At 38.0% G+C, this 25,972-nt stretch overlaps 1 protein-coding gene across 13 annotated transcripts in view; it reads left to right on the forward strand.

The window, feature by feature from the left end:
* Positions 1-626: 626 nt before the first annotated feature.
* The window catches only part of PHF3 (PHD finger protein 3), a 49,919-nt gene continuing 24,573 nt past the window's right edge, over positions 627-25,972 (forward strand). The window contains exons 1-6 of one of the 13 annotated variants that reach the window (XM_085574718.1): positions 736-784; positions 7,005-7,103; positions 10,520-10,788; positions 13,415-13,483; positions 20,067-20,228; positions 21,305-23,111. In XM_085574718.1, coding sequence (XP_085430844.1) covers positions 10,545-10,788; positions 13,415-13,483; positions 20,067-20,228; positions 21,305-23,111 — 2,282 coding nt within the window. In that variant the 5' untranslated portion in view covers positions 736-784; positions 7,005-7,103; positions 10,520-10,544. Of the gene's footprint in view, positions 785-1,351; positions 1,591-7,004; positions 7,104-10,519; positions 10,789-12,540; positions 12,598-13,414; positions 13,484-17,953; positions 18,091-19,738; positions 19,815-20,066; positions 20,229-21,304; positions 23,112-25,972 lie in introns of those variants that run through there. The other 12 variants (XM_085574719.1, XM_021525687.4, XM_031504422.3 and 9 more) reach the window with 12 other exon arrangements.

Consider the following 25,972-nt stretch of genomic DNA (forward strand, 5'->3'; position numbering starts at 1 on the left):
TGCCCAGGACCGACCGACTGCGGAGACTTTTCTGTCCAACATGTAGGAACGGAAGAGCCTTGGCACATCGGGAGCTGCAGGAATCTGCCCGGGGCCGGCGGCGCACAGGACAGATTAACGAGCAGGTTGTGTAATGCGGCCTGCACCGAGGAGGGGGCGGCAGCTGCTTTCCGAAGACAAAAGGCCACATCATTACACACGCACCAGTCACACCGTGTGTGTCCTCAGCCAGGGAATTACGGCAAAACTCGGGGGCCTGCCGGCCGCCCTCCATCCGCCCTCCCGTGGGCCCAGGCAGGCCTATCAGGCGCACGGCCGGGCCCGCGGCTAGCACCGGGCGCCTCTGGGTACCGCGGCCCCCGACTCCAGCGAGGGTACCCAGGACACCCCCGGCTCACGAGGGCTGGCTGCGCTGAGGGGACCTCTCCGGAGCCGGCCCGTCCCGCAGCTGGCGGCGCAGCCCGGCCCGGCCCGGGCTCCCGCGGCTCCGCCCCTCCCGCCCTGCGCCTGCGCAGCGCGCGCGCCCCTCCGCCCCCGGCCCTTCCCTCCAACAGCGACGTCACGTGAGCGGCCGGGCCCGGCGCGCCGGACGCCGCGGGGGCGCGCACCGGCGGGGCAGCGGGCACGCGGCCGCCACCGGGCCGAGCCGGGCGCGACCACCTGGGCGGGGGCAGCCCGCGCGCGCGCGCCCCCGCGGAGCTGCACGCGCCGCCCTCCCTCCCTGTGGCGCGGCCGCCGCGTCCCTTCCCCCGCGGCCGCGGGGCAGCGCTGGGCGGCGGAGCGGGTGAGTTCCTGCGGGTGCGGCAGCGGCCGGGCCGGCAGGGAGGGCGGGAGCGGGGGTGGAGAGCCCCGCTGCGTTGCGCGGCCTCCCCCAGCCTTCTCCGGGCCGGGCAGGGCTGGGCCGGGCCTGCGCGGCAGAGCCGCGGCCTGCGCTGGCCAGGCCCGGCCGGGTGGCGAGGGACGGCCCGGCGGGACGCGGCTGCTCCCAGCGCGGGGCCGCGGCACGGGCCGTGCGCGGAGGCGGCGCCGCCGCTGGCTCTTGTGCGCAGGCGACCTGCGGTGCGGCCGCGGGCCTCGGGGCGCCCCCCGGGGGTGCCCCCCGGCCGCCCCCCGGGGGTGCCCCCCGGCCGCCCCCCGGGGGCGCTCCCCGGCCGCCCCCCGGGGGTGCCCCCCGGCCGCCCCACGGGGGTGCTCCCCGGCCACCCCCCGGGGGCGCTCCCCGGCCGCCCCCCGGGGGTGCCCCCCGGCCGCCCCACGGGGGTGCTCCCCGGCCGCCTCGCTCTGCCCGGGTGCGGCCCCGCGGCCCCGGTGCGGTTGTTGCGGCGGCTGCCGCCCGCGGGGCCCGGCCCGGCCCGGCCCGGCCCCCTGACATGGCGCTCTGGCCCCGGCCTCGCTGCCTGCGCCGGCCGCTCCCGCCCCGTGTCCGTGCGGGGCCCTGCCGCAGGCTCCTTGCCCGCAGTCTTGTTGCTGCTGAGAGCTCTCCCACACCGCCGGCCATGCCCTGCAGTTGCTACGTTTCGATCCTTCTACGTTTGTCTCTTCTCACCCTTTGAGCCGCCGATGCCTTGGTGTCCCATACCGACGAGAGAAGTAATTGCCAATATAGACCCTGCTGTTCTTGCTCTTGGTCTGACCTGTTCCGGGCGCCTCCTCCCGTCTTTTAAACTTATTATCACCAACAATTTCTGTATTCAACTCCTGTGTATAGTACTCACTGTAGGAAGTGCGGGAGAAAATGTGGTCATCAGCAGTGCTGTGGGATTCAGTAGCCTGGTGTTATTTCCAGATCCTACTCTGGGATGAGGTTTTCTTTCTGAGACAGTGTGTTCATTGCTTGCTACTGGGATGCACATAATAACTCTCAGGCTTTAGAAGAGGCATCGTTCATGTGACTGCGAGTGTTCATTCTGCATGGTGTGCACAAGGGAGACCTGTTAGAGCCGTGCAGGGAGTGTTTGGATGAAGAGAGCTCTGTGGCATAATTTAAATTAGTAAAAATAGCCTATGGAGTGAACCAGTAAGGAAAGACAGAAATGGGGGGGGTTGACAGGAGCTATACCATGCAAATTGTAGTTGTGGTGTCTTTTATGTAGTTGTTAATTCATTATGTAATTTTTATACATTTGGCTTTTATCAACATGAATGTTAGCGTTGCAAAATAGTGGAAATATTTCAGGATTAAATGTAAGAATGGTAAACATATGGTATCTCTTTAGCGCCGCTAATTCATGGTTTGTTTTTCTTAATAAATGAATCTGTTATGGTTTGGGACACAATGTAAGGCAGACTTGAAATCATGTTTTTTTTTATTTCTTGGAATAATTCCACTGGTGTTTACACTTAGTGCATGTAATGCACAATGAAACTCTTCTTTTTTCTGTAACAAGCAGCTTCTGCTTTTAATTTCTATAGTTAGCTTTAAAGATTATGCATATAAATATGGAGTTCTGAACACATTTTTTTTCAGCTGTTGTTGCCTGTTACTCAATCATTCAGGTTTTTTTGTGCCTTTTACATTTGTAAACTGAAAGGGCACCTAACTACAAACCATGCTGGCTAGATTTCAATTCAACACAGCTAGCTGAGGTAATTCAACACGGTGGTAAGGTGCTTTAAGGAAAACAAAAACTAACAATTCTAACCTACTGTATTTCTGCAGTCTCTCTCTTAAAAAGAAGCTTACCTCTATCACTTGTGTTATGCTAAGAGTTGAGCTGATTAATTTCTTTAGTTGTTTTAATTTTTTTTCCATTAATTTTTCCTAGTCAACCTAAATATTGTTGAATCTAAGCTTTAGGGGAGAGCCATATTATATTAGAAGCTTTTTCTTATGATAAAGGCATATTTTTGAAAGGTGATACTATGAAGTAGTAATGATAAAGTTCACTGAGGTATGAGAGTTCATTTTATAGATGCAGAAAGTGAAAAATACAGACAGCTTGTTACATTCTCCTGAATGGTGTCAATATAGCTACGTGATGGATGGCGTATTTCTATGAAAAACTTCACAAGGCTTAGCCATTAAGCTTTTAACTATTGCCAATAAAAATCCCAACAAACTAATTATAATAAGTGTTTCCCAATGTATCTGTATGAGAGAGACACTGACAAATTCAAAAGGTATTAGAAATGAAAATATTCTCTCTGGTGACTGACAAATAATCGGTGTAACCTGTTACACAGTTTAGCATTTTTTATTATGTTCCAGCTGAAAATACGTGAAACAAGTGTTAAGAAACCTGAGTGTGGAAGAGTAAAGAGAATAGCAGTAGTGGTGGAAATGCAATCTCTCCTCATCTTTTTCTTTTCAGTGACATGTCTCCAGGTAGTGAGCTTACAAATTCCCAAGCTATGTACAGCAATGGGACTCATTATGTAGGGTCTTTGGTTATGACTAGTTTCTGCAGTATTTGGGAGTATTCATTGGTGGGACAGCCCAGGAAAAGAAGACAATGTACTTAATGTTTCGCAATGTAAGAACTTCACATTTTACATTTACATACTGCACATTTCACACTGTGAAGCTGTTTTTTGACATAACACAAGGTTTAGTGCAGCACCGTGTGCCTCTTTGAGCTATAAAGTGAGTGTGAGAGAAGTTTTTCTTTTGGGGAGAGGTTATACTGTTCAAAACATGACTGTTAAGATGATTTTAAATTATGCAGTTTGAAATGTTATGATCAAGAGAAAGTTTCTCTGTTCTTTCTGCATTTCTTTGTCATCTAATTAATTTTTTTTTTTGAAATTTACTTTTCCTTTCTGTTCACTGAGGTACACACACTGATGTACAGTTATGACTGGTGAATTAGTTTTGAATAGGGAAGGTTTAACAAAGCTAATATCTTGAGCTGTCTGCTCTCTTAAATACCATGATAGCAAGTAGTAAGATATCTGCTCTGTCATTGAGGGGAGCAGCACATAACTTTAGATTCTAGATGGGTTTTGGGAGGTGATTATTATTTATTATGTCTGTTGAGATTTTAGTAGCAAGGGGTTTGTTCAGTTGTGTCAGTTGGTGTCTGAAGACTTCAGAGTGAGGTAAATACAAAGAGAGTATAGATGAGCTTCTTAACAATTTCCAAAGTGCTCAGATTAATATTTTTTGCTTTTTAGTCTTCAGCAGGGCTTTGTTTTGATGTCACTCAAAGCTAGATCTTAAATTTTAAATGAGGGATTAAATTAATAAATAATAAGTAGGGGATTTACATAAGGGAACAGGTGGCATACGGATACCTGATGGGGTTGATGTTTCAGTGTATAAGTTTGTCAGCAAAGTGTACCTGGCCCTCCTTTACAGCAATATTGATGATTCAAATAAGCTTATTTGCATACCTGTTCCTGTTAGGCAGGTTTTTGCCAGTGTTCTGGTTTTTGGGAGATAAGTGACTGAAGAGGGTCAAATTTGATGAGGTTTAAAGATTAAAGCTCAGTAAACCATATTCTATACAAGTAGAATCTGCCTTTTTTAAAAAAAGGATGCTGAAGTCTTCTTTTAATAGTTCCAAACATGTTTTTGTGGCTAGATGGTCATTCATATGCTCATAGATCACATTGCTTGTGTCAAAAATATTTTCTGAGTTAATTTATTTCTTGAAGACTGCCCCAGATGATGGGATTTGAGCAGAAAGCACATTGGTGTGAGTTGTAAACCAAAAAGTTGTGGAGTCGATACCTTCTTACTGACACTGCCTCTGATGCACTGTCTGATACTGATTTTCTCTTTAATTCTATAATGTGTTTGGACTGTGAACACTACTAGGTAAAATCTCTTGCTACAGAAGACAGTGGGTCTCTGTTCTGGTTTTTGATGCTGTAATATCCATGACCATAATGCATGCAGCTTCTAGTGTTTAAATCATGGCAATATGGATACACGGCGCCTTAGCATTAATTTTCAATTTGGTACTTTTGAGCTTAAACTTTAAAGTTTGTGTAGGAGGAAGGAGGATGGTAGTAAAACGTGCATCAGGGCTTTGAAATAACATTGTTTGGTAGGTGGGTTTTAAGTGTCAAGGTATTAGTGAGCCCTTGGGGTGGTCTGACATCACAGCTCCAGTGAACAAAGCTAGACATTTCATGCCTTGAGTGTTCCTTTTGGGTACAGTATTTGTCACACAGTGTGAGCAGGGTTTTTTTTTTTTCTCTTTAAGCTGCTTGTGTTATTACCTAATAGCATGCCAATTAAGAAGCAGTTCCCCTCTTTTGATAAAAAGTTTTTGTCAGTTATTACTACTTACTGATTCTTCTGTAACAGTGCTAAGTCAACTTTTCCCATTTGTTTTGACATCTAAGGTGATAATCGTCCAAGTAACTTGTTCACTTTGTTTATTGTCCTACCGGAGTTTACTACTTGAAGAAATAAATATAATATGAATCTTTTTAATGGAGTCTGTTAGAGTTGTTATGACTAAAGTTTGCTGTTGGTCATTTGGTGTGCATAAGCACAAGGTCCAGAGACTAAGTCTTGTGTTTTGAATGTTGCAATGTCTCTCACATAATCCAGTCAATAACTAGATGTACAAAAGCTTTTAAAAGCACTAGACAGATTCAGCGAATTGGAAGTGACAGACACTATTCAGAAAAGTACTTCGGTGAAATGGAAGGAATTGTAGTATTGCTGTGCTATCTTCAGCAGTTTCAGACTCACTTATTCAGGCAGGTCAATAAAGTAGATAGGCTATTCAACATCTAGGATTTTGAATATCCTAAATATGCAGTGTGAGGTTGGTTTTTTTTTGTTTGTTTGTTTGTTTTTTTCTTTGTTAGGTTCCCTTAGGCTTTTGCCTCTCCTTGTTTCCATCTCAGGCAATTCTTTTGTGGCAAAATTTCTCTGTAGAAATATTTTATTTTTTTGAAGTCCAGCTGCTGAGGACTTTCATAAACCAGATTTAAATTGACAATTACTAAACATACAGAAGCTTCTATTTTATATTACTAACTTTAAAATATAAACTATATAGCTATAAGCTATATGAAAGTCAAGTCTAAAAGGTAAACTTATATATTAAATTCACCCCCTGGCCAGAGAGGGAAGGAAAGAGAGTAATTACAGTGAAACCTAACATTTGCTTAGTAAAATAAGTGATGTGGGAGTACTGTAAAAAATTGACAAAATGGATGTAAAGAAAAATTTAAAAAAATCAAGACAAGTATATCTAACATATATCTAAATATGTAATTGAAAAATTAAACACTTTCACATGCTGATGTTTAAGGGAGATGTAGTTTAAAATGCAGTCAAGAGTATGTTTGGTCTGTCCATCAGCTGAAAAACACAAGGAATGATTAGTGATAAATACAAATAGTGATTACCCCTGCCCGAAGTGGATTTTAGATAAGATTGTTGAAACATGTGGATGCAGTTGGAGAGCTCCACTAAATTATTTTTCTCAGTTGTGATTAAGAAAGTAATATAACTGAAGTAATTCTTTGCCTCTTTCGTAGACAAACTGAGTAATGAAGAAGCTCAAAGATGTACGACATCTCTTGTCTAGTTTCTCCTCTTCCTTCCCTTCTGAGATTAGTTTGGGAGGATATGCTTGTTCAAGATCTCAATTTCTTTTCTTAGCAAGTGATCATTCTGGCTATTTACCTTTTAATTATAAAATAATGTGGAACTGTTAAAGATGTAATGAAAATATGGTAAATGGGGAGAAGAGAAAAAATCTGCTGTGGCAGATCCTACAGCATGTTTATTTCATAACAGATTTGTTGGGATTTGAGGCAATATTATGGCATACTTGGGTTAATAAAGTAGTTCAACAGTGGAAGAAATTATTTCTTTTAAACTGAAAGACTCAGACTGTAAAAGGAAAGTATATTGAGAGCATGAAGAAATTTTATGGTAAACATAATATGGTAAATTCTAGAAGTCATATTTGACTGTAGTGCTTTCTAACAGGGTTGTTTATAGTGTTGTATCACTTAATGACAGATATTGGTTGTTGAGTTACTTTGTAGTTGTTGCAATGTTACTTCTGTAATTGTTGCTTCTGTTTTTGCAGTGGAGAAACTGATAGAAACAAATAATTTTCGAAGGTCCAAGAGAAATGTTTTAAGTGAGCTGAGGAGAATGCTCTCTATACTTCAAGCTTTTATTGATGGTGAGCTCCTCTTTTACCCAGACCCTCCTGTATGTTACTGTGCTATAACACTGTCAGTACATGCTCCAATCCAGGAGGCAGTGACCGGGAGCAGTTTAACTGAGCCTGGCTGGGACTTGCTCCTTTAACTTAATTTATGAGCACTCCTCACTGGCTCTGTGTGCATACTTTTCAGATTATGTGCGAATCTGCTGGGAGCCTGGCTGAGGCACTGGCCACTAGGGTTCAAGTGGAGGACACAGCTGTGTTCTAGTGGAGTAATGCATTCTTCCTTTGAGGGGTTAGGATTATCTTTGGAAATAAGTGAGCATGAAAATTTTGACTGTGATTTTACCTGTACCTCTGTCTATTTGCTTATGTTCAAAGTGTTTAAATTGCAAAATAAACCATTCAAAATTCATACACTGAAGGCATTATGCAGGGGAAGATTTTTTTTCTTGCAACAACTGTTTTTAACAGCTGTCTAGCTAAGGAAATTTTTCTTCCGTCCTCAGTCCCACAGATTGTATACTTCTTATGATAGTTAATCTAGTAATGTTCTAAATAATTTTTAAAATAGCTTGGTAGTGTACAAATTACAAAAATAATCACAGTGGTTTTTTGAACTAGGTAAAGCAGAAGTATTATTTTATATGTTTTGCTGGCATAAACTTTGTATTTTAAAAATGGTAGAACAAATTCTTTAAGATTACATTTTGTGGTAGTATGCAAGCCCGCTGACTTTTGATGCAAAATTCGGGTAGACCTTATACTTGATCATAGGCTCCAGGAATAAAGTTTTCAGTAAAATTCCTCTTGAATTTTCTCTGCTAGCTACTTAGGTCTCATTGAAGGTTTCTGTGGCCACTGCATGCATAGTTGTTTTGACAGTTACTTCTGTCAAAAGTGCTTTTAGTGTTTCGAATGGCTGCATGGTACAGCCATTATTACAAAACTGTAGATAATATTTTTCTTCATTGCATTACTGAAGACAGAGGTTAATTTCTGTCAGGAGGGATTTTTTGTAGCAAGAGCTACTATTCTTCTCAAACTTTGCTTCTTAACATTGCTTTTTATGAAGTGGTCATAACTACTTTGGGAGCAACAAATATTGGAGTAACAAATATGTAAATGTTCTCCTAGCCAGAAAAAAGATCTGTTAAGTGTCTTCAAAACTTCTGCCACTTTTTAATGTTGGATGCAAAAGGTTTCTTGCATTCTCACAATATGTAGGTGTTCTATTGCAATGTCATTGATACTTCTTAATGTCAGGATTCACCATAATTTTGTCCTGTGGCTGTTACTCTTGTGCTCATGTAATGCTAATATGAAAAAAACCTGTCATTACAGGTGCTTTAAAGTACTGTATTGGGGCATTTGTAATTATTTTCTTATCTTTGAGCTGCTGCATCTCTTGTAGTTTATCCTGTGTAGTATCAGATTGTTGTAACTACTTGGTATAATAATAAAAACAGATTATACAGTGAAGCATAGTACTTACTCTGTTAGTTTGTTTCTTCATTTGCTTCCAGATTTGGAACTTCAGAAACCATGTTGGCTGTTATAGGTGCTAGTTGCTATGGTGTATATGTAGATGCACTGCATTGCTTGATAAAAGCAGTCATTTTTTTTTGTGAGGGTGCTTTGAAATTATGACTTGCTGCTGAAGTCTAGTATTTCTTTACTAAATGCATGTGATTTGGCCAAACTTTCCTTCTTTCTGGCTGCTTGGTCAGTAGGACCTTGTGTATTAGACAGCTTTGTTGTGGTTAGTGTGTACAAATTGGAAAGATACCATGCTCTGCAGAGACATAGTTGTATACCTGACCCTTGCTTTCTTCTGAGCTGACCTATGGGAGAAGGAAGAAAAACAGTTTGAAAATAAAACTCCAACAATCCAACAAAACCCCACAGACAAAAAAACACCAAAACAAAAAAAAAAAAAACCCAAACAAACCCTAAGAAACCCCACCCAAACAAAATGAAACACCATTCATCTTAAAACCTGTAGTTTTTTGTAAATTTTTGAAATAAAATGCACCAATATGATTGAAATTGTAGCAGAGCCCTTACATGTATCTGGCTAGGATATTCCCAGTTGATTGCCAAAACAGAAATGCCCTGTTCATGTGTCTAAGGAAGCATACTTAATGTTCTATTAAGCATGAGTAAGTACTGGATTTATTTAGTGGCAGGTTGCTGGAATAACCATTCAGAAAGTAATTGAAGCACTGCAGACTCCAATTCTCACTTGTCATTTTCCTATAATTAGTGTGTTCATTCTAAAAAAATAATTGTCTTATGTGGGAGGAGGATGGTGGAAGAAGGAGAAGGAAAGTATTTGTGTCCTTTTGCTGTTTCCAAAAGCTTTAACAGTCTTATGCACCAAAAACTGGCTTTTCAGACTAGCCTGTACACCAGATTAAGCCAGGCAGTACTGCACAGCTCCATTTTTCTTACCTGTCTGATCATATTTTTTATATTACCTTTCTCCACTTTGTGTATATGCTAAAGCAAAACTTTCAACACAAAACACTTTAAGTGTTTTGCTGACTTTTTTTCCATTCTGTTGTTTAGTTATGCATACTTATTAGTTAAGTCTTTGCTTCAGTATTTGCAGTTCTGCAGCATTACTAAGAAGATCTAGAAAATAAAGAATTCCTTGTAAAATGCAGTTGCCATCTTTGTATACAATTCCTTAGACTTCTATAAGTTCACCTAAACTTCTTCAAAATTGAAGTTTCAAAGGCTCCTCCTTTTGATGTCATCTCTGAATTCTCATGTACTTGATTGATATAAGATTTTTGTATAAAATTTATGTAATTTTATTTACTGTATTGATTGATGAAAAATAGTAGCAATAAAACCTTGCTATTTAAAAATGCTAACTTGCTATGAGGTACATGGTAGTTGCTCTTTGAACAGAAACACAGTTGTTCTCAGTAGTATGCCATATTAGTAGTATAGCAGACTCTGGAACCTTCTCAGCTCTCTGCTGATGTTAGTGGAAGCTGACCTCACAATTTTACATTTAAAAAGAGGACAGTCATGCTCACAGTGCTGCTATCCCCAGGTTCACTTGTTCTTGATATCCTCCTCCTCTGGTATCCTACTCACTTGGGCTGGTTAAGATTTAAACAAATTTTAGAAAGGAGTTGTTTAGTTACCTTTGTTATTCACACTCTGTAGAAGTGTCAGTACTTGGATACTGATAGAGGAGATTAGCATGGAATTTCTTTTAAAAATAATTAGGGTATTGATTTTTAGTTATGCAGTGAGCCATACTAAGCCATAAGCAGTTTTTTATTTGTTTTTATAATTCTGAAATACCTTAAGCATTCTTTATAAAACACAAGAGCCAAAAATTTTGCTGGTGTCTTAGGTGTTTTACAATTTGTAGCTTATTTTCTTATGGTATTTTTCTTGTCTTTCTATAGGGCTGAAAGACACACAGGAGTCTTCATGGATATAGTTGATACATTTAACCATTTAATTCCTACTGAACAATTAGATGATGCCCTATTTCTAGAATCCCACCTGGAGAATGAAGTCTGTGAGGATTTTAGTACAAGTCAAAATGTCTTAGAGGATTCGCTGAAGAACATGCTCAGCGATAAGGATCCTATGCTAGGATCTGCAAGTGCCCAGTTCTGTTTGCCTGTTTTGGATAGCAATGACCCCAATTTCCAGATGCCTTGTTCTACAGGTAAATCTTACAATTTTTTAAGATTACAATTTAAAATACAGTTTCACTCTAGTACCAACCCTTTTTCATAATGTAGAAATAATAAGTTGGGATTTCTGTCGCCTTGCTGCCCTTTTTCAATGCACTTCATACATACCTGGTATGTAAACTATGTGCAAGTCTTGTTAATTCCATAGTGTGACAATAGAGGAAAGCTCCTTGTATGGATTAGAAATATCGTAGGCTTTGTCTGTCAGTTACTCCCAATGAAAGTCAAGATTTGTTTAGTGAAGGTACTGTGCCTGATCACTGAAGTCACTGGTTGGTTTAAAAAATACCATATTTCTGGATTAGCAAGTAGGAGCAGGAGAGTTGTACAAATTGCTGCTCTGACCTCAGAGTTACTCTGTTAGTGCTAGGCCTTCTGGTACTGAGCTGTTTCTGGATTCTGGGTGTTTTGCTTTGGTTTGCTTCAAGACTCTAGAATGATAATAAAAATCTTTTTTTACTGTTTGGAATACCTGATTTGGGAACAATTTAGAGCAAAGTTTTAAATAAAAAAAGAACTCAGAATTTATTGAGTAATTTTAGAAGATTAAAAAAAAAAGGATGCCCCAATCCCCAAAATTATTAATATTTTGAAGAGTTGAAATAATTACACTGAATTTGATGATAGAGACAAAAATATACTCTATTCTTAGGAGTGTTCTTTATTTGACTGGAGGCTTAAAAAGCATAATTTTTTAGCTTCATTACTAGACGTGTAGTAGATTAATGCAGTAGATTATATAATTATATCAATATTTTGTTATCTTGAGTAAGTTTTATGGACTGTTTCTGAAAACCTTTATAATTTCCATATATAATATATATTTTACTGTTACTAACAGACTAAATTTTCACCTTCACTAAATTAGGTGGTATTCCATAATGGAAAACTGTAAATCAAAGATTATATTGATTAAAGCAATGCAAAAGTAAGCTATCAAGCCAAAACAAGAGATTTGGCAATTTTTTCCTACTTTAGAAGAACATTTTTGAGGCCATCATTAATGCTTTTGTGTGCTTGCAATAGTCTATACTCCTATGCATTTTTATCTGTAACCTGCCAAACAAAAATCATATCCCTCTTAATATGCGTAAGACTGTATAATGTACACAGCTAAACCAAATTCCACCTCACTTGCAAATTCTTTTGTTATATTGCATCCTGTGCATCCTCCAGTAAACCTGTACTGCATTTAAAAATCTTGAATTAGCTCACAGGGGACAGCTGGATATTTTTGAAGGTATGGAGAAACTTTCAGACGCTTCCTGGTGTGTATTTCTCCTGAAAGTCATCAGCAGTGCAATAATTAATACTATTAATACGTAAATAATCAGTAATAATTTTCAAAGTCCTTAAAAATAATTGGGTTAATGCATTTACTTGGGGGCTGCTATTTCAGGCTGTCAGAGGACTAAGGGATTCAAAGCTGATTTGATTTATGCTGAGTTTATTAATTTAATGTTTTGTTTCTAAATCTGAAAGCACCAAGAAAGCCACATTTCAGTAAATAAATTAGAATGTGTAATTTTGAATTAATGTAGGTATCCAAAAGAACATGAAATGTTCTTGTTGCTGCTTTTTCTTTGTAGGTCTTGATAAGAACTGTCCTTATTCTGACATGGTAGGACTGTAGTATGTGCTTAAAATTTTTTAGTTAAGAATAATGAGTATCAGTTTGAAGTATGGTTTCTTCGCTTGTCTTTTTTCCTTTAAAATTCATATAGTTGTGATTGATTTGTCTGACACACCTGGTGATCTAACACTGCTGATGTAGTCTGCTGGTAAGAGTGTGGTTATTCAAGATGGTAGTACCCTTTATATGAATTAAGCCTTGCAAAAGCTATTTTTCCCAGTTTAGGTGGAAGCTTATCTGTACACCAACTTCAGTTTGTCTAAAAAGTAAAAAAGCATAACTCTCCTGACAAAACTTGCTTTAATATATTCTATATTTTGCATAACCCATGCCTAGACTATTAAACAGCTTAAGAGGAGCAAAGTCCTCATGGAAATTAATTCACAGGACCAGTAAAGGATAGATTTATTATATTTGATGTTTCTTGAATAACTGGAATGTATTCTGTTTCGTAGAACTTTTAAAGTGGTGCAGGTTTCATGATACAGCTTGTTTGATTGCTGTGAGCAAGCTGAAGAGATAAAGGTATTAATAGTTAAACTGAGGAATCAGGGTTGTAGCTAAAATGATAATCAGGTCTTTAGATAAAATGGAGGGGCAGAAGGCATGTCTCACCAATACTTCTTTTAAAGCAGATTTGAGTTGAGTTCAAACAAACAAAATACTATCTTTATATGCCTTTAACCCAATTCTGTAAATGTGAAATTTCTTATGTGAACATGAGTATATGAGAAGGGCTTGACTCAGACCTAGTTCTTACCCACATGCCTAGTTTCTCAAGATTGTGACATTTTCTCTGCTTTATTTTGGAGATCATGTATTTTTGTTTTCAAAAGCTTGTTCTTTGGTTGGTTTTGAATGTGTGTTTGCTTTCTGCTCTTTTTCTTACTGCTACATGGACAGTTTTTTTGGGAGTTTTTACTGGCCTAATCCAAAGTTGTTACTCATCAATATGTTTTGCTCAGTTTTAGGGTTTATACTGCACATCATTCATCAAGAACTAAGTTTTTTGTTAATACTACACTCTTTTTATGGTGAGTTACTTCTTACCTGACTGTTTGTGATGGATACTGCTAGCAACTGATTGTATGTCCTTTAGACAGTTCAAGTGCATGCCTATAAAAAATACAGAGACATCTATCCAGAAAACACAGGTTTTGTAAGCTGAAGTATAACTACATCTCTTGGGATGAATAGTAGCATAGAATAATAGAATGATGTGATTTGCAGGGGACCTCTAAGGGTCATCTAGTCCAGCCCCTCTGCAGTGGACATGTTAAACTAGATCAAGTTGCTCAGAGCCCTGTTCAACCTGACCTTGAAAGTTCCTAGGCATGGGGCATCTGTACCACCTCTCTGGGCAACCACTTCTAGTGTTTCATCACCCTCATAATAGAAAAAGTTCTTCCTTACATCCAACCTGAAGCTACCCTCTTGTATTTTAAAACCATTATCCTTGTCCTGTCACTATAGGCTATACTAAAGTTTGTTCACATAATTCTTTATAAGCCACTTTTAAGTATTAAAAGGCTGCAATGAGATGTCCACCTATTCTCCAGGCCAAACAACTCCAACTCTCACAGCCTTTCTTCAAAGGACAGGCAGGTGCTCCAGCCCTCCAGTCATTTCTGTGGCCTCCTCTGGACTCAGTTCACCAGGTCCGTGCTTTTTTTGTATCAAGCATCTCAGTCAGCAGTACTGATATATGACAAATAGAAGGACTATGACAATGGATGTTTGTTGCCTATCTATTGATAGGCAGAACTGTATCAGTACCAATAAGGCAGTCTCATGTTTCTCTCTTTGCCTGAATCCAGATTGTGCTGGATTAAGATAGTTTCTTTAGTTAGATGACACTGTTGGTCAAAGACAGAACAGACCAAACTTGCTGAGCTTGCTCTATAATTGCCACTGGGCAACAGAACAGGGTTAGAGTAATAGCATGGGGTTATCTTTTTAGCTTTGATTGAATAATTACATATTTAGATAAGGGAACAAGATTCTTTGTGGGTGATCCTGGTTATGGCTTTGAGCAGAGGTAGACATAGCTCTTTATGACTCACAACTCTCACAAGCTAAATAGAGTAGAGGTCAAATTATGCTGAAATTCTTTTTAGAATGTGTTTGTGAAGGGTGACTGCTAAACTATAAAGATGTAGTTAGGTTGCTGGTTTATGGACTTAGACTGAGGAGAATGGTGGTTTTACAGCACAGTTAAGAAGTTCTGTTCTCTCTGTTAATCAAGGTTCAAAGTATCTACATCTTGTTCACTGTAACTCATAGGAGCTTGGCAGTTATGGAGGGCTCTTCCTGTCCTGAAGTAGGTGTCAGCAGAAAGACATCGTGTCGATAGTAGAAATTGATATAACTGCTCTCCTTGCCAGTTAAAGAACAGAATTGGACAAAATGAAACTTTGAGAAATAAATGAAATCCAAATTCTTGAAGCAATCAGAAGTGTCCTAAATCACGTTTTAGGTTCCTCTATGCTTCTTTTTGTTGGTTTGGTCGGGTGGTTGTTCTTACAAGCTGTGCATGACCAATGTAGAAAATTATGTTGTGTAGAACAGCTCTTGGCCATCTTAAATGTTTGAGTGGTGTGAGTGGGTGTGGAAGCATGCTTTTGAGGTTGTTTTGATTTCTTTTTTTACCTTATTGAGCAATTCATTGATAAGAAGTGTAAACTCTGAAGTTTAGAATATGACAGAACTCTTAAGAGCAACACACTTATTGCAACTTTGAATGGTACCCTAGTGATAAGTTTTCTATTTTGTTCTCTTCTTGCTGGAAGACATGCTGGAAGCTTATCCACCTGTGAGCATAGCAGGTCATACTGGTTGCATGCCAGTGAGCTAAATAACTTAGCATTTGTACTAAGTTGGTAATTCTTGGTAAATTAAATAGGTAATCACGAACTGTGTAGCTTTTCAGAATGTCATTTAGTGGGGTAGTTTGGTTTGTTATACTGCAGGGAATGGAATTTTAATTACATATCATCTGGAGACATTTCTAGATTTCATATTAAAATCAAGCTTTTAACTAATATAGTTTATGGGTATGTTTATCAAATCAGGTACTTACCATAAATGATAAAAGAGACTGATGCTGTAAGAATCACAAAATGTGTTAGCGATGTCTTTTTAATTGCCCTTTTTTTCCTGTCTCTCTGAATTGCTGCTGGGAAAGTGTTTTCCAAAAGTGCAGTCTGCTTTTTCTAGTTTTAGCCTGTGTTTTCATGAGTATTGTTAAAAGCAGCATTGCTTCTGCTAAAATTATGATTACCTAGTGAATTTTCGAAACCAAACCAATTTTTCCGACTACAAGTACTCTTTTCTTTATCTGGTGTGACATCTGGCTGTGTTAGGCAGTTCAGGCTCTTTTGACTAAAGCCAAATGTATGTGTATTTTTCCTCCTCCATTTGAAGTAATTTTGAATGTAACTTTGAGACTCCAAAATTTGGTCTGCAGTAGTTTCTCTCAGTTTTCTTACCTCTTTATGCCTTCCTTCTTCCAAGCTGACCATATAAACAGCTACACAGTGTTTTATAACCCATGTAGTAACTTTTCTGTATGAAATTTAAATTTACTGAGAACCTGGAGAATATTTATTTTGTGCCTTTTTCTGTTTGTGGGTGGCAAACTACCTATATCCTGCAGTTTAGGTCCTTCTGAAGTATTTAGTTATGCCTTTGGATCAGTTTCATGGGTGGAGAGAGGTTGAATCTGTACTAAGATTTGCAAAGCAAGTTAGATTAGCAATGTGTAAATACGTGAAGACTCTCTTCTTAATAAAATTAATTAATTTACATTAAAGTGCTTGGTTTGATGTGGTTTTTTTTACTTTGTTGTTGAAATTTGTGGTTTTCTGTTCCTTATTTCCAGTGTAACAGGGTTGTATCACTAAAGAACTGCTATTCAGCAGGCTTGTGATGTAGCTCCATCTTTTTAATAAAATGGGCATGCCGTCCTCTGTCAAGATGCATGCTGTATTAAGTTTATTTATCCTAGTTTATTTTCATATATCTTTATTTTAAAGACTGTAAAATTACCTCTTTGCAACACAGACATTAATGGAGAATGGGAGCAAGTGTTTAGTTAATATTTCACATTACTTACTGTGATTCTTTTCTTGCACTGGACAGTCAGCTCAAGATACTTGCGGGCAAATTCTCAGTTCAATGGGTTACAGGCAAACTTGCAAAACAGTTGGAGTTTGATGTTTCCTTATGTAAGTTGTGTCATAAGTCACATGATTTATCTTGAAAATATATCTTCTTTTAGCAGAAAGTATTTCTAATCTTGTTTCTTGAACATATTCATCAAAATGTCAATAGGAAAAAGGTTTCTCAGAGAAAGTATACCAACCTCATATACGATCTTGAGACTTACTGACAAAATACCACTTTCTTTGTTTTATTGTTTCACTGGAGTTTATTAGCTCTTCTGAAGGTTTACCTAGATGTGTTAGGTAACTGCTTTAGACTGTAACTGTTCTTTTCATTAAAGCATTATGTTACATCTCTGTGTTGTTATTCCCATGTAATGCAGAAATTTTACAATGTCCAACCATTTCCGTATAATCTGTGATGCTTATATGGAATTTACTGTGGATTTGCACATTCCTGCCATTAGTTTGATTCAGCTGGACATAGTGTTTTACAGCAGTGCAAAGCAGGAACAACAGTGATGTTCTGTTTGGTGTGGTTGCCTAAGCAAAAGAAATCCAGGGCTAACATCTACAGAGAAGAAATTTATTTTTACACTTGATATTTACCTTGGTTAGTGTGTCAAAAAACTGAGTATTTCTGTCTTAGTTGTGGCTGAAAATAATCGAGGAAAGTCTTATGTTAATAAAAATAAAGTTTTATAAATGTCATAGTTTTTGATTATGTATTTAGGGGTGTTTCCTTCTCCTTATTTCCTCTTTCACTAGAAAGTAAGACTTATTTTTGTAAGTTTTACATTGCTTAAGAATTTAAAGATGGTCATGCTTTTGTTTTAGCATAGGAAAAACTTTGCTTTAAATTTGTGAGTAGACTGGTTTTACTATATGTTGTTGTATTATGGTATAACATATATAATAAAGTCAGCACAGCCCAGCAGTTTGGAAGTTTAGATACTTTATGAGTAATGGAAAAACAATGGTAAGGTGAAGGTCAGTGGTGCCTTTTCCAGTATAGATTTGTTGAATGTGACTCATACTTTTCTCATTTGCAATGTATTCAGTTGTACACTGGTGTGCAGCTCTTCCTATTCAGATAAGTTTTTTCTTCATTCATTTTTTATTTTTCCTATTTTATTTTTTAATTTCTAAACTTATTGCTGAGATAATTTTTAGATATTTGTTACTAAGATCATCTCTGCTTTTTTTGTTCTTTCTGATTTTGCTTTTGTTGGTTTACCTTTCCTAAGGTTATTTCTTTACCTCCACGTCTCCTTCATAATTTACTTTCCTAGTCTTCTTTGTATCTATTGCTGTTCTCTGTCATTTTTCTCTTCCCAGCAGGGTCTGTGTGGAATGCTCCTCATCAGGGGCCTCATGAAACTGTCTTTACTAGCTGACTTGTAGCTCAGGTGGTTTGAAATTAGCAAGATTCTGTGCTTCAATTCCTCTGTAAAATTAAAGCTGCAGCACAGAGTCTTGTAAGTATGAAAATACTTTAATTCTAATATTTCACATTGTGTCTGTCAATAATGGACTGAATGTGTCTCTTGTTATTAATAAAGGAGGGTGTAGAAATTCTGTAACTTGAGCAAGAATGTTTTAAAGCCCAAGACTAATGTCAGCCCTTTAATATGCTCCAGAGTTGCTTCAGAAGCCGTCCTAGTAGTTTTTATTTTTCATGCTATCTTCAATAGTTTAGTAGTTTAGTTCTACACAGAAAGAACAGACGTGGATGTGAGTCTCTTTTGTCACAGTCTATACTCAAAAGCTAGTTTCGTGTTTTGCAGGAACACTATGAAAACACAAATACCAAAGTGCAGAGCTGCTGGGAGGATATAATCTTTGAGAACACAAGAGTGGGCAGCTGGAGTTAGAGTGAGGATCCTTCTCATTCAGGTTTTCATCTTAGACAATGGCCAGTATTAGATATTTACTGGGAAAATAATGTCTAATAGGGCAGTGACAATGTAATTTTTTTGCCAGTGTGTCCAGTATGTAGCTTATAGCAAATAAATGATTAAGGAACACTCTTGAGTGGAGTAAGACCAAATTTATCAGCCTCATGCACCTTGCATGTGATATCTGTATGTTTGTAAACACATACAGATATAAAGGTGGCTCTGTGGATTGAAGAGTGGAAGTAGACAGTAATTTCCACAAACACTTTTCCTTGTAACTGATGTGTACAATGCAGTAACTAAAGATAATGGTTAAAGTAAAATAAATGACCATAAATTGTTAGCTTAAGAAACTCCTAGCTTTTAGCTTCTGGCACCCATCTGATTAGAGAGGTTTGGACTGCTGATTGCCTGATGCCATGATCAGCTTTCCTGAAGAGGCTGATAAAAAACTTTCTAATATTTGAAATTCTAACGTGTTGCTTGGTTAGTTTATTTTTTCATTGATTTTTTAAAATTGCAGTAATATCAGACTTGAGAGGACCAGGAGTTGACAGATTTTCTGAGCTGGTCTAAAAATCCTAACAATTTTTAATTTAACTTCTTGCTTTTTTACTTTTTTGTGCTGTGTGTTAACTTACATAATTTTTAAGTAAACAATTTTCAGAAATTTCTAGATATCTTATATGTGTCATGTGAGTTTATCTTAAAAATCCTTCAAGGTTTGTGTCTTAGTAGTGAAAAACAGGCATACTTGATTGTTTGGAGTCTCTGTTATATTTGTGAGACCTTCCTACATGTTTCATAAAGTCACTTGGGTGTTTGGCTTGATCTCACAAATTTTGCATCCCATGGGGACCAGGATTCATTAATCACACATAGGATCTTTAAGTAGGAGAGGCTACCACTGCAAGAACTAAATTTAGAGCAAATGAGGAGAATGGCTGATGTAGTGACCTGACTGCTTCTTAGGAAACCAGTTTTCAGCAGCAACATCTGGGACCTTTCTCAGCTTAGTGGAGGATAGGAGTTCACCAATGACAAAGTTCCCTTTCTCTCCTGGGACGTTAAGTGCTTGCTGCACTTAAAGCTCTTCCAAAAAGACATTACAGGCACAGATATGGCTGGGGCTGAGAGTTTTAAAATGGTATCCTGTCAGACTGATTTTTGTGCTCTGCACTTCTGGATCAGCTCTTCCTGCTGTTTACCTTTCTTCACTTTTTCTTAGGTGGGAAGGGACAGTGAGGGGCAGCTGATCCTCTAAGACTGGGGACCTTCCTGTGGCAAAAAAACCACAATAAAATGTGAGTCCACAAAAAAGCTATGAGGACAATCTACAGAAGTTTTAAGCTGTGGGTGATATCTTCTTCTCCACTGAAACTGCCTTACATGGGAATTTTCTGTCCTTTATTCTTTTTTTTTTCCTCTTTTGCTTGATTTTAGGTGGCAAATTTATTTTTTAATGTCTTTTCCCCTGTCTAACTCAGCATTATAGCTGCAACATTTTTTGATCATTTTAAGTTTTAGGCTCTTTCTTGTTTGTTTATTTTTTCCAGTTATTGGTCTTGATGATACTATGGATGAAGAAGGAGTTAAAGAGAGTGGTCATGACACCATTGATGATGATGAGCTTGCTTTACCTAATAGGAATTTGAGAAGCCGTGCTGAAGAACCATCAGTCACATCACCAAGGAAATCACCACGTTTAATGGCGCAAGGTGATTATAGATTGTTTGCACATTTGAAGTAAATCAAATCTTTAAAATCCTACCCCCAACATTTATAAATTTAACTTGGTTGTTTGAATTCCAGTATAGAAGCTCCCTTTTTCATACAGTGCAGCTAGAAGCTGACATCCATAGGGTGTGAGTCAGTTAGACTTCTTCTTTAATAAATATTTAGTGTCTTGCTTATGGTCATTAAACTAATTTTTGAGATTTTTGTCCTTTTACCTACATAAGATTAATAATGTGGTTCTTCACCAACAAAAGCATGATGGCGTTGCCAAACAGCATTGGAATATTAGGTTAGCATGTCTAATTTTATTTGCATAATCTCTTTTTACTTTAAATTAGGTTATAATAATTGCAGTCAGAAAGTCTTTAATCAAAATATCTCAAGATACTTAATATTTTAATAAAATATTTTAATTTTTCATGTTAGCTTATTTTTTATAGTTATGGGTTTTTTAACTTGTTGAACTGGAGTTATTTACTGCTCTGTTTTCCCCCTTATAGAGGAGGTGGAGTTAAAAAGATAAAATTATTTAATATGGCAATCGGAATTTAGGAGCCTCTAGTACAAAGCTGGTGATGATGCTGTTTAGAAAGGCACTTGAATGATTACTTGTTTAGAAAATATAAAAGTTGTCATCAGGTGAGAATGTGACTGGATCTCAGATTTGTAGACTGTTCTCTCAAAGATTTTTAAACTTCAGTTATATTTCTAGTTACAATCTAGCTTGTGCAATTTTTGTTCGAGGTAGAAAAGGCTGAGCGATAGAGAAGTAGAGTTAGTTTTGATTGTCTATCATCACTTGTGTTTTGTATGTACTACTTAGAAATTCCATAGCTTTTAGAATAATGGGGTTTTACATCCAAACTATGTCAGTGTAAAATTAAAATGCAAGTAATTTAGTTTTGGGGAGGTTTTTAAGTTTAGTAAATAACTAAGTTTTAAGTCCTTTTTGTATCCAGTAAGCTAAACTGGGGTAAATCACTTTTCTAGGCAAATCTTGTATTTGCAAAAAGAAGGAAGCAGAATAAGCTAAAAGCTTTTCTTTTTCCCTTCCTAGAACCAGTACGGAGTCTGCGGCAGAGCACGCTAGCCAAGCGCTCGAATGTTGCTCCTCCTCTTAATACCAAGAAATCATCTGTAAAAAGTGGATCTGCTCCAAAAAATGGACAGAAACAAGAGAGAAGTCCAGTTAAAGAGACAGATGTTGCTGCACACTTGAAAACGGAGCAGCCTAGGGAGGTCAGGCGTAGTACAAGACGATCAGGACAGGTAGAAGGAACAGCAGCAGTAACAGCATCCCAGAGTAATACAAAATGTCTGCCTGGTCCTGAAGATATGAAAGAAATAAAGACTGAAACCCCTGAGCAGGCAAAAGTTGAAGAAACATCCCAAGAGTTAAGTTGTGCTAATTTAACAGAACCCTGCTCTTCTGCAGAAACAAAGGAAATAGTAGAGGTTCCAGTGAACACTGACTCTGGGAGTGCTGAGTCACTTTGTTCACTATCTGCAGATACTGAAATGATTCCAGTTAAAAATGAAACAAGTGATGTGATTGATTCAATGGACTTGGAAAATTCTTCAGAAGAAAAGACTAATAATAAAGCAGAGGAATCAGAGAAGAAAGCAGAAGAATATAATCAAATTGAAGTAACTGGAAAAGATAATGATTCATCTAGTGCTTGCATGAATGCAGATGGAATTTGTGACACCTTTTCAAATTTGTCCAGCTCTGTGAAAGAGGAGGGTGATTGCAGTTCAGGTTCCCACAATGTGGAAGTTCTTGATGAAAATACATTGTCATTAAAAGAATGTGTAACAGAAGCTGGAGGTGATGACAAGGGAATGGAGAACACTGAATCTCCATCTGAGAAACTATTGGACAGTACAGACTGCAATAATAAAGAATTGAAAAGCAAAGAGTTTACTTCTGCTGACCCAGGAAATAGCATTTTAGAAAGCAATGTTGTTGACCAGTCAAGCCAAAATGTACAGCAGCAAATTGGTAGTACAACAGTAGAAGGCCCTGAGGCATCAAAATTTCAGGATGATGAGAAACAAATTGGTATTTCAACAAAATGTGAAAAGAACATTAGACCACGGCATAGTAAATCTGTAGTACAGAATAAACAAAATCTGACTGCAGGTACTTGGCAGAAATCAGGTTCAGTGCAACAAGAAATGGCACGGTCAAGAACGAGAGCTGGTGTTGCTGTTTCGGGCCTTCACAGTCCCTCTTCAGCAAGTCTGAAGAGAAATGCAGCTGAGCAAGACAGTCATCAGCATCCAAATAACCCAGTTAAAATTAGAAAGAAACAATCTGATCTGGATTTGAAAGCAAAGAGTAGCCTTTCAGGGGTGACTGTTAAAAAACAGACCAACACAAAGCTAAAGAAAATACCCCGAGTCCAGGCTTCTGGGCAAGCCCAGAAATCATCAGTTCAAAAACCAAGTGAGAAATCTACTCCTCAAAGCTGTTCTAAAGATAGCCACCACTCTGTGCATTCATTGTCAGGTCATGTTTCACATCCTGGTCAGAAGCAAGCCAGCAAACACCAACTTGCAACTGGGCTAAAAGCAAATAACTCTACAAAGGAAGAGGCAGAGACTAAAGATCCCTCTGTTGTAGAACATCTGAAGGAGGATGATAAGGAAAAAAACAAGTCAAAAAGAAATGATAGGACTCTCCAACCTCGCCAGAGAAGAAGTAGCAAAAGTCTTTCACTTGATGAACCTCCCTTGTTCATTCCAGATAATATTTCAACTGTTAAAAGGGAAGGCTTGGAGCATACCTCTGCTAGTGAGAGCAAGCATATTTGGGTTCCCAGCAAGCAGTGTGGCTTTTGCAAAAAGCCACATGGCAACAGGTGTGTGTGGCAGTGTGTTTTAGGAATTTATTTTTGGTCTTGAAAGGTAATTTTTTTCCTTCCACCAAATGTTTGACGCTGCTCATGCCAAAACAAAGTCCTAGTCTTGCAATACAAATCTGTATGTCACACAGTCAGTTAATTTCCTTTGCACTCATACACTTTTTTTTTTTTGTATCATTTAAACAGAGCATTAGAAACTAGTTTGGCCCAAAAGTTTGAATACAAATGTTTTATGAGTACTTACTTTGATGACTGTATAATTCTTCTATGCTGCTTAATTATGCACTTTAAACTTGACTTTTTTTCATAGAAAAGAAATTAGATGTCTGTGTTCCAGGTTGTCATTTCCTTCTTTCCAGAAACCTCTTAAGTGGAAGCATCACCATCAACCAAAAAAAATCAAATAGTTGTTTGCATGTGACTTTTATCTGGTACAGGTCCAATTCTAATAGAAGAGATACAGAGATTTTTTTCACTTTGTATAATCAGTGCCCTGAGGTTTCATGTAACTGTAATTAAATAGTTGCCAGGGAGGAGAGAAAGAACATGAAAAAATGCCACAAAATTTCCATGTGGGCATATCTGAAATTGCCTTTAAGCTTAATAATGAGGTTTTATCTGAAGTTGATAATATTCCTCTATAGCAAAACTTGTTCTACACAGTAAGTGAGCTGAAAAAGGCCATTGGGTTTCACTAGTGATCTACAAGTCCAAGAGTAAGAATTCCTTTATTACACTTACTGTGTTTTAATACTGAAGTGTTTTTTGTTGCTGTTCTACCTGCTAGCCTACTTTTTGATATTTTTTTTAATGTCAAATTGAAGATATTTGTGATTAGCTTATGTGAGAGAAAGTTTTAATAGCAATTTTTAGTGATTTTAGTAGCTTTAGAACTCCATATATCAGAGTGAAATATGGAACAATTACCTTTGGCATCTGAGGGGGTTTCTTTGCCATTTGTTTGTTTCTAAGAAGCCCTTCTGAGCTTTATTGACTCATTGTATCATATTTGAAAAACAAATACATGAAAATTCATTTACTGTACAGCTGTAGTAACTGCATCATTGTGGCCTACTAAAAGAATTAATAAGAGGTTTGCTCTGCCTGGTTGCTGAGGATTGCCTGATTGAAGGGGTGCTCAAATTTAGTTTTATTTTTTAAAAAACTTATTTAATTTTTAAGACCCATACCATCTGTGTCTTTTTAAGAGTGTTTAATTTTAAGCAAGTTGCTTTTCCTTAGTTTTTGTCACCATATGCATTACCATGGAAGTAAAACTGTGTGAGTAGTCTGTATTTTAGTGAATTGTTTACATCCCAAAAGGCTGCTTTCTAGATAAAAAAATGTTTCTGTAGATATTTTTTAAAGCAAAGTATGATATTTGGAATTTAAATTACTTGATAGCTGTTAAAATGCAGCTTTGACTTGAACTTGTGCTATATGCTTTCTACTTATGCTAAAAGTTTAAATGTTCTATGATTTGGTTTTTTTTTCAATGTCTTGTTAAGAGTTCAGAAAGTCTTGATTTTTATTATTAAATGGATCTAACCAGCGTGGGAAGATGTGGCAGTGACTCAGTTAAATCTACTTATTTGAGTTTATAAATTCAAAGTAGCTTTACAGAGATACAGGGATACACAGCAATACAGGATTAAGTTCAACAAACCGAATTTTGCATTGCCAGTTCTTACTGCTGCCAGAAGAATAATATAGTGTATGAATCACCACCTGAGGTTGGATTGAGACAGCCTGTGAGTTGCCATAGATGGTAATTATGGGTGTCATCAGTTTTGTAATGTCAGTCTTCAGTGTTTTAGGGTTTTTGTGTTGGAATTGTGTTATTTTTTATGTCTGCATTGCAAAACTGTTGATACAACCAGTGCTTTCAACAGCAGATAATCAGATTTGCTAAACATAGAAAGATTTTTAGCACATAAATGCAGAATTTTTATATATAAAATATGACTGAGACACAGTAGTGGAATAAGGAAACTTGCACAATTGAGCTTCATGCCTAATAACAGATTTAAGATTGTCAGTGCATGACTTCTTATCATTACTAGACTAAGTAAATAAGTTTTAATTTTTTCAGATTACTTTACATTGTAGTTCTGTGCTACAAGTAACTGAAATTTTGCAGATTCATCATTAAGGTACAAGAGGAAGCAAAACTTGTATCTCCCATGCTTTGGCATTTTGTCCTAATTTAATTATTAGTGCAAGAAAAAGAAAATACTTCTAGTACAGTGCAAAAGAGAAGTGTAAGATGAAAAATTTGAATTCTGTCTCTTTGAAACCCATCAAAACTGTCAAAATTCACTGTAATGAAAAGGGGATTTTAATTCACTGTTTGGACTGCTTTTCAAGGAATTTTTGTTTCCCTTTTGAAACAGCCTAGCTGGTCACTCTTACCCTTTTTTCTCTGTTCATTGTATGAGAGAAAATGAGAAAGTGTAAGACACACAAATGCTGTTTAATGGCTGTATGTTCAGGATATGTCAAAGGCAGAGCTAAGATGTAAAACAACATTTGTGTTTATAGCTCTATGTTTATTTCAATTTTGGAAATTTTATTCAATGCTCTGGTACAAATTGCTTATAGGAAAAGAAGTTAAACTGAAGTTGCAATTCCCAGTTAGGAAATAATTTGCTAAGAGCTTTGCAGGATGTCATGTTAAAGTAACATATTTAAAATTCAGGATGCAGAGTAGTAGTCCCTTGAACCTTTGTGTATTCCCTCTAATAAATGTACAGCCACTAACTTGTTATTGTAACACCAAGCTTGGAGAATTGATTCGGGTAATGTGTGGAAATCATGGCATCAGCTTTCTTTGTGTACAGAATTCCAGAAAGGCAATG

This window comes from Lonchura striata, chromosome 3, assembly GCF_050655825.1.
Source record: "Lonchura striata isolate lonStrDom1 chromosome 3, ASM5065582v1, whole genome shotgun sequence".
Taxonomy (NCBI): domain Eukaryota; kingdom Metazoa; phylum Chordata; class Aves; order Passeriformes; family Estrildidae; genus Lonchura; species Lonchura striata.